General features: G+C 43.1%; 1 protein-coding gene across 1 annotated transcript; it reads right to left on the minus strand.

Annotated features, from left to right (window-relative positions):
- Window positions 1-149: 149 nt before the first annotated feature.
- Window positions 150-13,165, minus strand: cnot6l (CCR4-NOT transcription complex, subunit 6-like). Its single transcript, XM_088336970.1, has 12 exons — window positions 13,017-13,165; window positions 11,139-11,254; window positions 10,496-10,682; window positions 7,821-7,906; window positions 7,658-7,747; window positions 7,497-7,565; window positions 7,267-7,424; window positions 6,146-6,300; window positions 5,928-6,079; window positions 3,249-3,491; window positions 2,213-2,430; window positions 150-1,710 (listed from the first exon to the last, which is right to left on the minus strand). The coding sequence occupies exons 2-12, from the start codon at window positions 11,248-11,250 to the stop codon at window positions 1,495-1,497; spliced, it is 1,686 nt and encodes a 561-aa protein (XP_088193096.1). The 5' UTR covers window positions 11,251-11,254; window positions 13,017-13,165; the 3' UTR covers window positions 150-1,494.
- Window positions 13,166-14,760: the final 1,595 nt, after the last annotated feature.

A 14,760-nucleotide genomic window follows, 5' to 3' on the forward strand; every position in this document is an offset into this window, starting at 1 on the left:
TGAGCTCAGAATTAACCAATCAGATGACGACTTTTCGCCCACACGAAGACAACAAATGCAGTCACACGTTTATTTCTTTAACATCAAGTTTAAAATAGATTTCTTGAATTGTATACACGATTTGTGGTCAAATGCAAGGCAAGAAAAAGTGGCAGTTGTGTTTTTAATCGTATTGTGATAGATAAAAACATTTCCATGGTATATTTTCCCCATTCTCAAGATGTCAGTGTTAAAACGTCCCGTACAACATGTGACAATGAACGCAACATAGCTCATCACATTTGTAAGTCGAATGACACATTCAGGAACTGTCAAGAAAGAGGACAAATCATCATTTGGCTGCTCATAATTCCAAAAAGATTTTCATTTTTCACGATTAAAAACCTTTGTATTCTGTCGTTTCCCATTCTCGAGATGTCAAGTATTAAAACGTCCCGTACAGCATTGTGTCATTGAACGCAACATACCGTAGTTCATCACTTCTGCATGTCTCATGACACATTCAGGAACTATCGGGAAAAAAGACAAAACTGCAAAAATATTTCCATTTTTGACATTCGATAACCGACATTTGCATATACTTTTGTCAAAATGAAACAATACTACTCTTGTAACAACCCATCAGTTTTGTATCGTAACATTTAGGGGTATTTAACTACAATATGAAGACTTTTTATTTTCAATATTTAACTTTTGTAAGGTGATGACATTTTAGACAGTGTTACTTTCTTAACAAAAACGTGGATTTCTTTAAACCTTCCCCGTTTTTCATTTAGACACGCAAAAGAAAAAAGAAAGGTAAACGAAAGAAAAATGAAAGAAAGGAAAAAAACTGAAAATAAACAAAAGAAAAAAAGAAAAAAAAGAAGAACACAGGAAAAAAGCAAACAGAAAAGAACAAGAAAAAGGGGAAAGGGGGAAAAGGAAAAGAAAAGGAGATAAATAAAAAGAAACAGGGGAAAAAAATGAACGGGAATACTTTTTCTGTTCAATAATTCACTCTTTGGACTTGAAAACATCTACGAGGTTACCTTTCTTATTATTTTCTGTTTTGTCTTTGGATGCGTAGCTTAATCATCCAAATGCAATCGTGTTATCACAATCAAAGTGCTGTGTATTCCCAATTTCAGAGAATTTAGACAGGCTTGACATCCGAAAGTTGCCCCTTTTCAAGGACTTTTTTTTACCAAGTGTGGCGCTTTATTTTGAAGTAGCCTAGCTTAGCGCTGTTTGCTGGGAAAAAAAGCACCTTGTACATTTTTTAATAAGGACACTGAAGGTCAATGAAGGTGAAAACAAAAATAAATAATTCAGTGTGCAAGTTTTTATGGAAAAATGACAATATCAGTGTCCGGCACGCCATTCCCCCTAGGGGGGAGTGGCTCGATAGTGCCCGCCCGCACTTCTTCAGCATTCCGGCTCTTGATATTGATATTTTTATTAAGAAAAGTCTCCTTTAAAATTAAGGCCAGGAGCGGGGAAGGGCGGGCAGCACTACCTGTGGAGGCCGTCGATGGGGCGCGGGGAGGACGGGGGCGGCGTCGGGGGGCAGAGCTCCAGCTCGGCCAGCAGGGGAAAGTGGTCGGAGGGGATGTGGGGATGGGGGCATCCGGTCACGTGGTTGTCCGCCAGCCAACGGCTGTCCAGCGGGCCCAGCACGCCTAGCGCACGCATGTGCCTTCGCGTGAAGAAAATGTAGTCGATAACGCCCTGGAAACGAAACAAAACCAAAAAATAATCACACTTTCAGGCGCCCCCTAGTGTGCCGGAGGCCTCGTCCAGTATGCCACAGGAAATAACACCATTTTATCTTTGCATAAAGGCAGGACATTCTTCCTTATCTGTGGATGGCAACGGGCTATCAAAAGTGACAAGGGAAGGAAACAGAAGACAAAAAAGATGAAAAGTGCCAAATAGCTTTCCAATGTTCTCCTGCATGAACAGCCACGGAAGGCGCCTGACAAAAGCGGGGGCAGGTCATGATAAGAATAGCGGCTAGGAGGGAGCCACGGCCGAGTGGCTGACGTGAGTGGCTAGAGAAGGAAACGGTGGAAAACTAGATGCCTGCGTGTGTCGAGTGTCTGTTGCGCGGTAAAAGCTTTACCAAGACGGGCTAGCTTGGCCAAATTTTAGCGCAGCAAGATGGAAGTCGATTTTTGCATTTTTACTCGAAAAACGATCTCAAACGTTGTTAAAATAAGAATATTTGTACCTTGAAGTGGTATGTGTAGTTGGTGAAGGGCATGAGTTGTCGATCGTAGGCGCTCTGCAGTTGGAAGCTGTGCGTCACGCTGTTGCCTCCGTTGGCGGCGTTGCCTCCGTTGGCGGCGTTGCCGCAGCTGAAGTTGCCCAGGCAGTCGTCGTAGCGCAACTCCCTGAAGTCTTTGTGGTTGTCGGCAACGCCGCCGTCGCTCAGGTACTCCACCACGCCTGACCGACACAAAATCCAATCCGTATGAGCCATCCCAGACACCTTATCTCACCCTTTCAAAATAAAACGGTATTATGGTGTCGAGGCTCCTCTCGAATTGGGTGTTTCGGTGACAAAATCAGTTCTTAAAACCAGCAAACGTGATCAGAAAAAGATTTGTCTTCTTTCGATAGATTTTCAATTTTTTTGTACATGAATTATTTAAAACCGCAAAATAATGTGCCGGATCCGAGATCAAATTGCTTTTTTTCAATTTGTGTTTTCAGCGACATCGTCCAGAAAAATAACACTAAGGATACTTGTAATGAGTTCAAATCTGTGTCACAAATTTTATATATATATAATGTATATATATTATGGGCAGCACGGCAGGGCAGTGGTTAGCGCGTGTGCGGCACAGTTCTGAGGTCGTGAGATCGAACCTCCTGTGTGGAGTTTGCATGTTCTCCCCGTGCTTGCGTGGTTTTCCGCCGGGCACTCCGGTTTCCTCCCACATTCCAAAGACACGCATTTCAGGTGGATTGGCCGCTCCAAATTGTCCCTAGGTGGGAATGAGCGAGCGAGTTGTCTGTCTCTGCGATTGGCTGGCAAGCAGTTGAGGGTGTCCTCTGCCCACTGCCCGAAGATGGCTGGGATGGGCTCCAGCACCCCCGCGACCCTACTGAGGATAAAATTGGGAAATTCCCTGCCGCATACGAGACCAGGTCTCGGGGGCACACGAGGGGGCGCTGTCGGGCGCAGTGCTGTAAATATGAATGATTCTTCCCGGTCTTAAAGTTTGACAAAACCAAACAAACGTGAGAGCGGCGATGCTTACCCGAGTCGGGCAGCGAGTTGAGGTCGGCGCAGAGCACGATGGGGATGGCGTCGGCCCGGGCCCCCGAGGGCTCCCCCGTCGGGCTCCCGGCCGCCGGGCCCCCGGCCGCCTTCTCGGCGATGCTTTTGATCTCGGAGAGGAAGATGACGGTCTGGATGAGCTTGACGTCCGAGAACTCGGGGTCCCAGTGCATGTGGGCGTTCGCCACCAGCAATAGGGGCCCCTCCCCCGTCCCCTTCGGGCCTGCGTGGGGAAAAAAAAGGCATATTCAAATATTGGAGTTTCGGACGGATAGAAAAATAGTGCACGGAATATTCTCTAATATAAAAGAATCAAAGAAATCCGAGCGTTTGTCAATGAAATTGATAATAAACAAAAGGACATACAAACTAAATGCTTAACACCTGTAAATATGGAAGTTACTCTCTTCCTGCTACCTTATCCAAAGATCATACTGTATTCAGACTTATAAAAGACAAAAAGAATGAGCAATACACGAGTGGTCAATTTTTATCCATAAAAAAGAAAAAAGAAAACTGGAAACCCACTTTTTAAAATGTCGTCAAAAAATGAGTTTTTTTGGGTTTCATCTTTGAATACGATTAACATTCCCGGTATGAAAATGTTTTATGATATGCTCAAGAATCTGCCCCTTGTGTAGAGTTAGACATACCATTATCATTGTTATTTTACTTGATTTTCTTATCTTCTTTCCTCTTAATTCTGCAGCACTTTCTGTTCCCTTGATACGTGTTGACTTTGTTTCATGATGAAAAAGTCAAAATCTACAAAGTTGAAAAGTTCATCCCAAATTTGTTTGTAACGCTGCAATCCCTCCATCCATGATCTGCATGGCTTATCCTCATTCGGGTGGCAGAGGTGCTGGAGCCTGCCCCAGCTATCTTCTGAGCAAGCCAGTTAATTCATTTTTTTTTTGAAGGGGGAATTTAAGATAACTTTTTTATCAAAACTGTCTCGGCACCCTCTGCCGGACCAAAGTGCTACTACAACTCTCAGTGTCACACCATAATTGTGTGCACTCTTATTTGTATTGAGAGGCTCATAAATGAGGTGACACAACCAATCCATGATCTAATGAGTCGCCAACGGTTTTAATCATCGATTTCCTCGACGAGTTGTACAAAAACTGGCTTAAGACACTCGTAACCTCTGCCTGGCTCGCGAGGGTGCCGGTGTTCCTCCGATGACGTTACAACTCAAGTAGTCCGAGACGAGACGTACCGTCTTCAAAATGCATTCTTTGGGAAAATCATTGGAATGCACCTGTTAAGCCCTTCGCAGATAAACCTGACTTTTTAGGCAATTTATTGCTGTAGTGTAGTGTCGGCGTACAACAACCCCAAACACCTAATTCTCAGTTTTTGATGCAAAAAAACGAGTACTATTTCCACACATTTTGCACGATCAGGAATTTGAGCTTACCTTTAAGGCAGTTTTAGAGGGTCGGCTTCAACGCCGGTATATGTGCTCGTTTGTAACTCTTTACTTTCAAAGTAACGCGCTACTTTTTGGTGTCGGTAATCTGACTGACTTTTGAAGCCCTCGACGTTCCTGTCGAACGGGCCTCGAATGCCGATCCGAGACGTTCCCCGAAATACATTAAATGCTCTTCTTGGAGGATATGGAGGCTTTTGCTCTCTTTTGAAAGGAATCACTCTCAACGTTTTGTTCTCACTGCAAGCGCTACTAACATCAACTCATCTGAGTCGGATGACACACGAATGCTAGGTTTTTATTATCGCCTTACAATCACATGTTTGCAGAAAAGTGTGGCACGGGAATTCTAGCTAAAACACAGGCTAAACAATGAACTGGTACCTTGTCAAATCCCATCACAGTCTAAAAAAACCGAAACATTGTATTTGAAACATTTTTCCAAGGGTAAGCTTTAGGCGTTTCCAAAAGTGGCCTTTTGGAGACGACCAGTTTCCGGATCTAAAACCTCGACTTTGGCCGATATTTTGGACATTGTGATAGAGTTGTCCATGTTTGACTTCTCTTTCCAGAAGTCATTCCATGATTGTGCACACTTGTGCGTGATAACAAGCGCGTATACGTGAATCACGAGTGGCGTGTCGCACGTTTATTTTGGGGTCTCGTTTGAATACACAGTGTTTATCTGGGTATCGTTCTATCTAAAAAATGGGTCAATCATCGTTTGAATCAGTTACTAGCGGCGAAATATATTCGCAGCCGAAGCAGATGATCTGTTTTATCAATGCGGGCCTTATAGGCCGATGCGGGCCGTGAAAAAAGCCTGCAATTGGCCAAGTGTGGCGTCAATCAAAAGGTCAGAGATGAACGGCCATATTGGAAATCATTTTACGTGTTTGTTCACTCGCGAACGGGAATGATGCGGCAAAACGAACGTATCGCGACAAGGAACGTGCGATGATGCTTAAATGCCTTTAGGCGGATTTTTTCTATCCGTGGGCATTAAGGTGAGTTTTCAGGCAAAAAAATGGGCACGCTTGGATTCACTGGCCGGTCCTGGATGTAAGGAGTCCAGATTTGCAGGGAACCGTGTCAGGAGTGGAATGCTAGGGCCCTTTTTGGGTGTATTTTGTTTCGGACCGATGGCGTTGTCTTGAGTTTTCCAATTCCGGTGACATTGTGAGATCCCGTCTTTGTTCAGTCAGAACGTTAGGTGGTCCTTACCCCCTTGGGAGGATTCCCGGTTGATCTGGAGAAGAACGGCCACGCCGATGTTGTCCTTGGTGGTGACCCGGTTGAGCATGACCTCCGACCCCTCCGAGTTGGCCATGGCCACCTGGTTGAACTCCACCGTGTGCTTCTGGACCAGCGTGAACCTAAAAGACGGCGGCCGCCACCCGGTCAAAGCCGGGAACCGGACGGACGGCCGGCGAGCGACTTACTTGTCTGTCTTGAAGAAGACGGCGCATCCGTCCACGTGCTTCCTCTCCTGCTCGGAAACCAGCTTGGCGCGAGACTTGGGGCAGAAGTAGCCGTCGTAGCCTCTCGACTTCAGCGTCTCCAGGAAGAAGGCTTGGTACTGCTCCGTCTCCACTTCCTGGAGGGAGGCAAGGGCCCGTTTCAAAGCGCTTTCTTTGGCTTCACGCCTCTGTAAAGTCCGCGTCAATTTTGGACAAATCTTTTGTCCTCAAATATCTTTTGTCCGCCTGGAAACTGGAGACGGCGTAATGCCTATGAAACTGATGTAATTTGTTGAATTTTTTGGCTTTGTTTCTCAACTTTTATTTTTTCCTGTTTTTTTTTTCAGATTTGTCATTTCTTTTTGTTTGACTATTTTTTTGGTTCTTATTCAGCTTTTTGTGTTGGCCCAAAAAAACTTCAGAATATTTGTTACAGCTTTTTTCTTCAGCGCTCTTATTTCGTTTTATTTGTCGTGGTTTTTCACACTTTGTCAGAATTGTTTTAAGTCAAGTCAAGTTTTTCTTTTTCAGGTGCATTGTGGGAATTTTTTGATTGATATATTTCAGATCAGAGAAAGGTAGCTCTTTGAAGGATGAATAGAGTTGTTTTCTTCAATATTTAGAATTTGTTCGTGTGTGTGTGTTTTTCTGATATTGTTTCAATTCCTTTTTTTTGAATTCCAGCCGAGTTCTATGACTTTCCTCGGGTTTTTTGTCGTGAAAAGCAACTATCATACTGTAGTAAAACTCCAAACCCTATTTTGCAAATAACGATACGTATACCTTTATGTTCGCGGGTTTTCTTGCTACTTCTGATGTTTCCGCAAACTACAAGTAAAAGATATGCATTTAGCTGTACGGGTCTGCCCCAAAAATGCGAATATTATAAATTGTTCTGTGTTTTTTGTTTACTCCAGTGAATGGAAGTGATGTGTCAGGTCACCAGCGACTTCGACTTGTGTCACAATATGACCGCAGAACCCGTTTCCTTCAAGTTTTGTGCATTTTCTTTCGCTAGCGGTCGAACCGACGCGACTTTATCATCTCTGCCTGGATTTTCGAACCGTCTAGGACGGTCACGACACGACGGATGAATCACGAACCTGCAGACAGACGATGTCGGCGCGGCAAGCGACGATCTCCTCCATGATGCCCTTCTTGCGGTAGTCCCAGTCCAGGGCCCAGGAGGGGCAGTAGCCGTAAAGCTGGCGCGTGGCATACTTGTCGCAAAGCACGTTGTAGCTCATCACGCTGAAGACGGCTGGAAAGAAGAAGGAAACGCTGGCGCTCTCCCAAAAAATGAATAACAACGGCAAAAGGACGAGGAGGACACCTGCGGGTACGGAGCGCCGGCGTTCTTGCAGGCCGATCCAGGGTCTCGGGGGCACTGGCTCGGGAAGGACTGCGGACATTTCACGTCAACGGGTTAGCTCGGACGGCGGGGGACGAGCGCGGCCCCCGGGAACCCCGCCGCCAGGAGCGGCTCTCGCTCACCGGCCAGATTGTCCAGCATGAAGTTGAGGAGCTTGCGCGTTCCATCGCTTTCTTGGTACAAGTTGAGGATTTCTTGCGACAGCGGGTTCCCTGTGGGTGCCAGTCAGAGGGCTTTGCTTGGCGAAGGATAGAAAAGGGGGCTTATCTTTGCCCGGAAACTGACCTTTCAATCCCAACGTCTGCAACTGGAACAGCTTCCCCAGCTCGTAGGGCAAAACTCGTAAAAGGTTGTTGTTCACCAGCAGCTCCCTGAACGGTTTGGAAAAAGTGTCAGCTCGGGCCCAAAAGGAACTTATACGACGAGTGGCAGTTTGTTTACGTGCTTTGGCCCCTTACGCTCCGATAAGACCTATCCCTCAAATTAGGGACTCGTTACTAACGGGTATCTGATTTGGCACGGGCGTGTCACTTTCTGGTGCTCCTACACCTCGTGCAAGGCCAAGTTCGAGCACTTTTCGAGGACTTCCAAGACCAAAATTGCAAATTTTCAGTACCTTCAAATGTAGAAATCCTGCGCTGATTAAAAGAACATTTTTTTTCAACTACGTGACTAAGATAGTGATGATCTTGCTGCTAGCGCATACTTTGTGCCAATTTGAGATATTCCTATCTATGATCTTTTTGTGTCAATTGGCTGCTATATACTGACACGAATTCTGTCAATCCGCATCAACAATTGTCTACATCCCACATATTAACAAACTTGAAAAGGGTCCTCTAGGGGTTGGAAAATAATAGAGTTCAAAAAGAAAGAAATGAATGAACGTGTAAAACTCATTTTAATGATATGGGTTGCTACAAAGCACAGTGCATTTAATCTTTCAAACTTAGACTGTTGATCTTTTGCTATTTGTTTAAAAATGTAAATAGTGAATTTTTGGGCATTTTATCATTTGTTTATAGCACTGAAGAGTTCATGTTTTTAGTTTGTATTTTATTGTTTGCATTTTCAGGGATTTTGTGATTTTGTTCGACTTTAAATCCATTCTGTGTGTAAAAAGATAAAAATGTTTCGTATTTTACATTTTTTTCGTAGATCTGCAAATATTTTTATATATAGTTCAGGTTTTTTTTTCAGGGATCCCCTGCACAACATGATATGACTAAAGATTAAATAATTGAGTGCATAAATGTACGAACCCTGCGTTTCACATTTGCACACTAATAATAATAATAATAATAATAATTTCCTTGTATTGTCATTCTGTGTAACAATGTACACAGAACGAAATGTCGATTGCACCTGACCCGTTGTAGCGAGCCGATGCAGCCGCAGCCAACAGAGGGCGCCGCCGACCACTTTTTAAGTCTTAGGAATGACTCGGCCGGGGCGCGAACCACCGACCTCCCAGGGGAAACGTAATAGAACAGTAAAGCACAGACTATTTGCAACTTGTTCTCACACACACACACACATATTATATATATATCCTTTTTAAGCAAGTTGAAAATATTGACTTTGGCAAAACGACACCACATTTTCTTACTCATCGGGACACCAACGTTCCAGAAAAAAGCCCAAAGTCAACATTTTGAACTTGCTCAAAAGGGATTTCTTACTTCTAAAAACAACTGAACAAAAATGGCACCGAAAAGAAAATCACATTCTGCAGATCACAAGCTGAAAAGAGTGAAAAGCAGAAAGCGCGAGCGACGAGGAGTCTGACGTTAGCGACGTAGAACCGGAAGACTGAAGTCGGGGATTGCTTCACGTGAGAGAGGATGAAAATGTCAATGGGTCTTGGCAAGCGTGTTATTCATGCTAGGGTTATCTGAATTAGGGACGCAACAACACATCGATACAATCGACGGTTGAAAGCGTTGCCAACTCATTACCTCATATTTATAAGACACTACGCCTGTTAAATCGATGCAAATAAGTGCATTTGGATCTCTATTAAGTGTTCGGGTTGCGGTACCGCTTTGGTCCTCCTTGAGATCGTTTTAATAATAGTATCTTCCTTTTTTTCATTGAACACACCGAAATTACCAACCAAATTGGCATTAAACAGTCAAACGCTACATAGTTAACAATTTTGAGGAAAGTGCTGCAGAAATACATAGAAAAAAAAATCGAGAAATGAATGGATGAAATAATAAAGTAAAAGGAGAGATAATGAAGACATGCTTAACTCGACTCTTAAGCATATTATATATCGTCTGCACGTTGGGAAGGTTTATCCTATTTAGAGATTTGACCCATTTTGAAAAGTGGGTTTACATTTTTTGATACTTTTTGCAACCTATACAATTGAATGTATTGCTCTTTTTTTATTTTTGTTTTGTATAAGTCCAAATGTAATATGATCTTTGGATAAGGTGGTAAGAAAAGATGATTTTATACATTTGCCGATATATTGCATATAATCGTATGTACTTGTGTTTATTGTAAATTGTTTGTTTGACAAACATTTGGATTTGGATTGTTTTATATTGCAGAATATTTTGTTATTTTCTGCACTATTTCTCTATCTGTCCAAAACCTCAACGGTTCATTAAGAATGAGCTTTATAAAACCAGATTCATCGACTCGTCAAAAGAATAATCGACGGATTCATCGATTACAGTATAAAATGAACTGTTAGTTGCAGCCCTATTTGGAATAACTCGTCATATGTTAGGCGGTTACTGAACCAAACAGGCATGTCAGTCAAGTTTCGTCTGTAAAATACGAACTTATTCGGCCCGTCGTTATTTGAAATTGCCTTTCAAGATATCATGTATGTCTTTGCCGTTGGACTTTGTGAAATCCATTCCCCCCAAAATGCCACTTTTAGATGTTTTTTCTTCCCAAGGAGGCATTTTTTTGGGCCCGGAACGAGGGTAAACTCGGGCTACCTGAGCGAGACGACGTTTCCCAGCTCGGGCGGCAGACTCCGCAGCTTATTGGAGGAGAGGTTGAGGTAGAGGAGGCGGGGCAAGTTGGCGATGTCGGGGGGGAGGCGCCACAAATTGTTGTCGTTCAGGTGAAGCGTGGTCAGGTGAGAAAGCGACCACAGCGAACTGCTCAGGCTTCGCACTCGCCCTGAAAGACGGGATACCGCGTCAAGTCCTTCTGCCGCCAGTTTGGCAAAGTCCTCGTCCGCATTGATAGCGACCTTGTGAAACATTCTATGCCGAGAGATTAGACACGGCGCTCCCGGGTCAATCGGGATGATTAGGCCAAGCAAATAATAATGACCACATAGTATATTGAAAAATTGCCCCAAGTTCTAATAACACAATTAAGAATAGTGCATTGTAACAATAGTGCAATTAAAAGAAGAGCAAGAAGATTTAGCAGCAGCAATGAAAAAAATATATAAATAATTCACAAGGTGTATATACTAATATATATATATTTATACCGTGTATATAAGGTGCAGCAGATTATAAGGCGCACTTTGGAATGTGTGGCCAATTTGGGGTTTTTCGGTGGGCCTTATAGTCGGGAAAATACGGTACTTTATAATAGACATTGCATTAAAAGTGGATGAAGTACCGGTAATCTCCAGCTCGGCCCAGTGAGACTTCTTGCCATTGGCCGCCTCCTCGGCGGACATGATGGTGTAACATCGTCGAGGATCTGGAGGATCATATTGCTCCTTTGGCATGCCGCTAGATATAAAAAAAAACAAAAATAAATATGGATTCATGTATAGCACTTTCCACTCAAAAGATTCCAACTGAAATTGCTGTAGAAAAATATCCACTGTACAATAAGAAAATCAAAGCCCCGCCCTAACCATTTCTCCTGTCCCAATATATACAACAATGGCAACTTGGTTATTTCAAAGAGAAATTGTATTTTGAGAAAAGCTAGCTAAAACCCGAGTTAAAAAAAAAAACTGCGTTGTGTTTTCTGTAATTGTCCTAAAACCTTTATGAATGTGAATATGAATAACCTACTCTTCTCGTCGGCTGAAAAACAGTCTGTGTAATATAGTGTAATAATCTGTGAAGCCCTTTAAGACTCTTCGTGATTTAGGGCTATACAAATAAACATGACTTGACTTGACTTTAAAATATGGAAGACCAATCCTGTTCTATGTAGCAATAAATGTATAGGCAAGGCAAGTTTATTTGTACAGCACAATTCATACACAAGGCAATTCAAAGTGCTTTACAGAAATGGCAGTCAGGTTAAAAACATACAATAAAAGACATTGAAAATTTAAATTGTGGTTTTGAAAATGCATTAAAACCACAGATAAAACATAATCAAATCAATGAATTTAAATAAGGTAAAAGTGAAGAGTGCAGATAGAATCCTTTCAGTTGTATGCACAGTTGAACATAAATGTATAGATGGATGGAAATATATTATATATTTAATACATAATTTAATGATGTATGTCATTTATTTCAGTATTTATTTGGACAGTATTTGTTGTGTATTTTCTCATTTATTTTGTTCTGTATTTAGCCGTGTATTTTGTCGTGTTTATTGGAAGGTTGGGAGAGGGTTGAATTGGCAAAGCTTTTCGCCTGTGGCTCGATTTGTGTAGTAGCTGGTTTGTTCCTCACTTATCAACCAATTGGTGAAAAGCTCAGGCAACGTTTGAATAATATTTGCTTGTGATGAAGACAAAATACAAGGAACCTTCCACCACAAAATATACCACAAAATACACAACGGAATACAATAACAACTACAAAATAATGGACAAACTCCTCAACAGAGCACAGGACATGTGAAAAAAAAGTAAAATAACTATCCAAATAAATTACAAAATGCCTAAATAAATTGCATTCATGTCCTATTTAGGTATGACATAACATGTGGCCCGCGGGCTGTAGTTTGGCCAAGGGCGGCATAGACAATTTGAAATGATGAAAAAAAAACGAGCAAAACACAAACATTGACAGGAATGACTCCTATGACGTCACACCACCACGTGCATCCATGTTTACAAACTCCTGCACGAGGTGGCCATTTGATTTAGTCTTACAAAATAACAAGCACGCGCATGCACACACTTAGAAACGCCGGGGGAGGTATTTAGCTAGGAGTTTACCCCTCTTCAGAAAAAAGCGAAAACTCCTGCCTCAGCTGTCAGGAGGGAGTTGCGCGCATGCGTACTAGTCCCCAAAAGCAGCTGCCGCACATGTGACCAGCGGCTGTCAATCACCTTCCAACTCAGGTATGGACACGCCCTCTAACCACGGCGAAAAGTAACACTCGAGTAAAATAAGCTCATTCAAACGTGACCAAACTAAAGAAAGTGCTTCAAGTTTAAAAATAAAGTCTGTTTATAAAAAGAAAAAGGAGAAAAGAAATCAAGAAAGACATGCGAGCCGGAGAGCGACTTGGACGACGTGGACAACATAATAGTAGGCAACATGGCGCCGTCGCACCGCAAAAGTGAGCTCTTCTTACCTTCATTCGTGGACGCTTTCAGGAAGGTTTAATGGCGACTTGACAAGCGATTTAATTGTAATTATTTTGTGATGGACAGAAGCAGCTGCTTGTTGCTGTTCTCTGTCGGCGAGCGCTGAACGTCTCGGAAACAAGAGACGAAAATAAACGTCACTTCCGGCGCACTCGCGTTTGTACGCATGCGCAGTGATTTCCAGCATCCCGAAACACGACCAATTGACTGGGAATGGCATTAAAATCCCTTTCGATGTGAAGTGAAACGGTACCTGGCATGTTTTTAATCATATTTTTTTGTGATTTGCCCGGTCTTCATGTGACCTCATGTGCGGTCCCTTCTCAAGGTTTCTTCATTTTCCTCACGTTGAGGTTTTTGAGTTTTTCTTTGCCCTCATGTAGGTTTTAGATCAGGGGATGCTGTCATAATAGTCTCGAATAGTTTGAGACCCTTTATGATTTAGGGCAGTGGTGTCAAACTCATTTTAACTCAGGGGCCACACGATAGAACAAACATTCTGTCGGGGGCCGGACTAGTACATTAAAGAGAAAGAAAAATAGAGATAAAGAAATAAGAGAAAGAGGGAGGGAGGGAAAAGGAGAGAGAGGGCGGGACAAAGAAAGAGAGAGAGGGAGAGAGGATAAGAAACAAAAGATAAAAAATTGTGAGAGAGGGGGGAAAGAAAGGGAGAGGAAGAAAGAAATCCAAATAGAAATAGAAAGACAGAAGGAGAGAAAGGATAAAAGAAAGCGCGAAGTGTATGAAAAGAGAAAGAGAAAAGAGAGAAAAGGAAAAAACGAAAGTTAGAGCAAAAGAGGTCAAAAGACAGAGAGAGAAAGAGACAAAGAGCAACAAAAGAAGAGAAAAAGAGGTAAAAAGACACAGAGTGAAAAAGACAGGGACAGAGTGGGACAAAAGGGGTGGAAAAGAAAGAGAGAGAGAGAAATAAATACAAGTACAGTGTCTTTGTGAGAGGCACCTGGCCTTGGCAACATCAAGTTGAGATATTTCAACCTGCAGCTTGTTCTTCTCTTGCGCTTCTCTGAGTGTTGTCTCGCGGGCCGGATTTAATCCCTTAGCGGGCCTGATGTGGCCCGCGGGCCGCCTCTTTGACACCTGTGGTTTAGGACGTCACAAACAAATCGGTGTTTTTTCTTCCCGTTTTGACAACAACACTATGGATTACTTCTATCCTATGGACATGGGTTTTAACGCACAAGAAATGTGTATATTCAAGGAATTTCAACTCCTTGCCCTGAAGAATTCTCGTGCCGGCGTGATGAAGGGGCCTATCGTGGAGGAAAAGCCGGAGCTAGCGAAGCGGCTAGCGGCGTTATAAGTCTTCGGTACCATCCGTAATCATGGTAAATGCGAACTCACGACCAAATAAGATTATCGAGTGCTGGTGGAAAACACCGAAGCGCACAGGGAGCGCAGTTGCTGTGTTTTGCGGAAACGTGGCTCACGTTTAGAATTCCGGACGCTAACGTGTAGCCACCCGGAGCTACCCGGAGCAATCCGGCTTCAACGCCGCTAAACAGAGACACGAAAGCCGGGGGGAATCGGAGAGGAGGCGGACTTGCTAACACGAGGTGGTGTATCCCTGGATTTTCACAAAGAAAAGTTTTCCATCTGCCGCAGGGATGTCGAATTTTTGGACTGGCGTGACGTCATCTACTTCGCTACAAGCACCCCTAGGGCATCATGTTCATCTGTTAATAAACAACAGTGTATCTATCTATCTATCTA

This window comes from Urocampus carinirostris, chromosome 5, assembly GCF_059441175.1.
Source record: "Urocampus carinirostris isolate Australia breed hairy pipefish chromosome 5, RoL_Ucar_1.0, whole genome shotgun sequence".
Lineage (NCBI taxonomy): Eukaryota > Metazoa > Chordata > Actinopteri > Syngnathiformes > Syngnathidae > Urocampus > Urocampus carinirostris.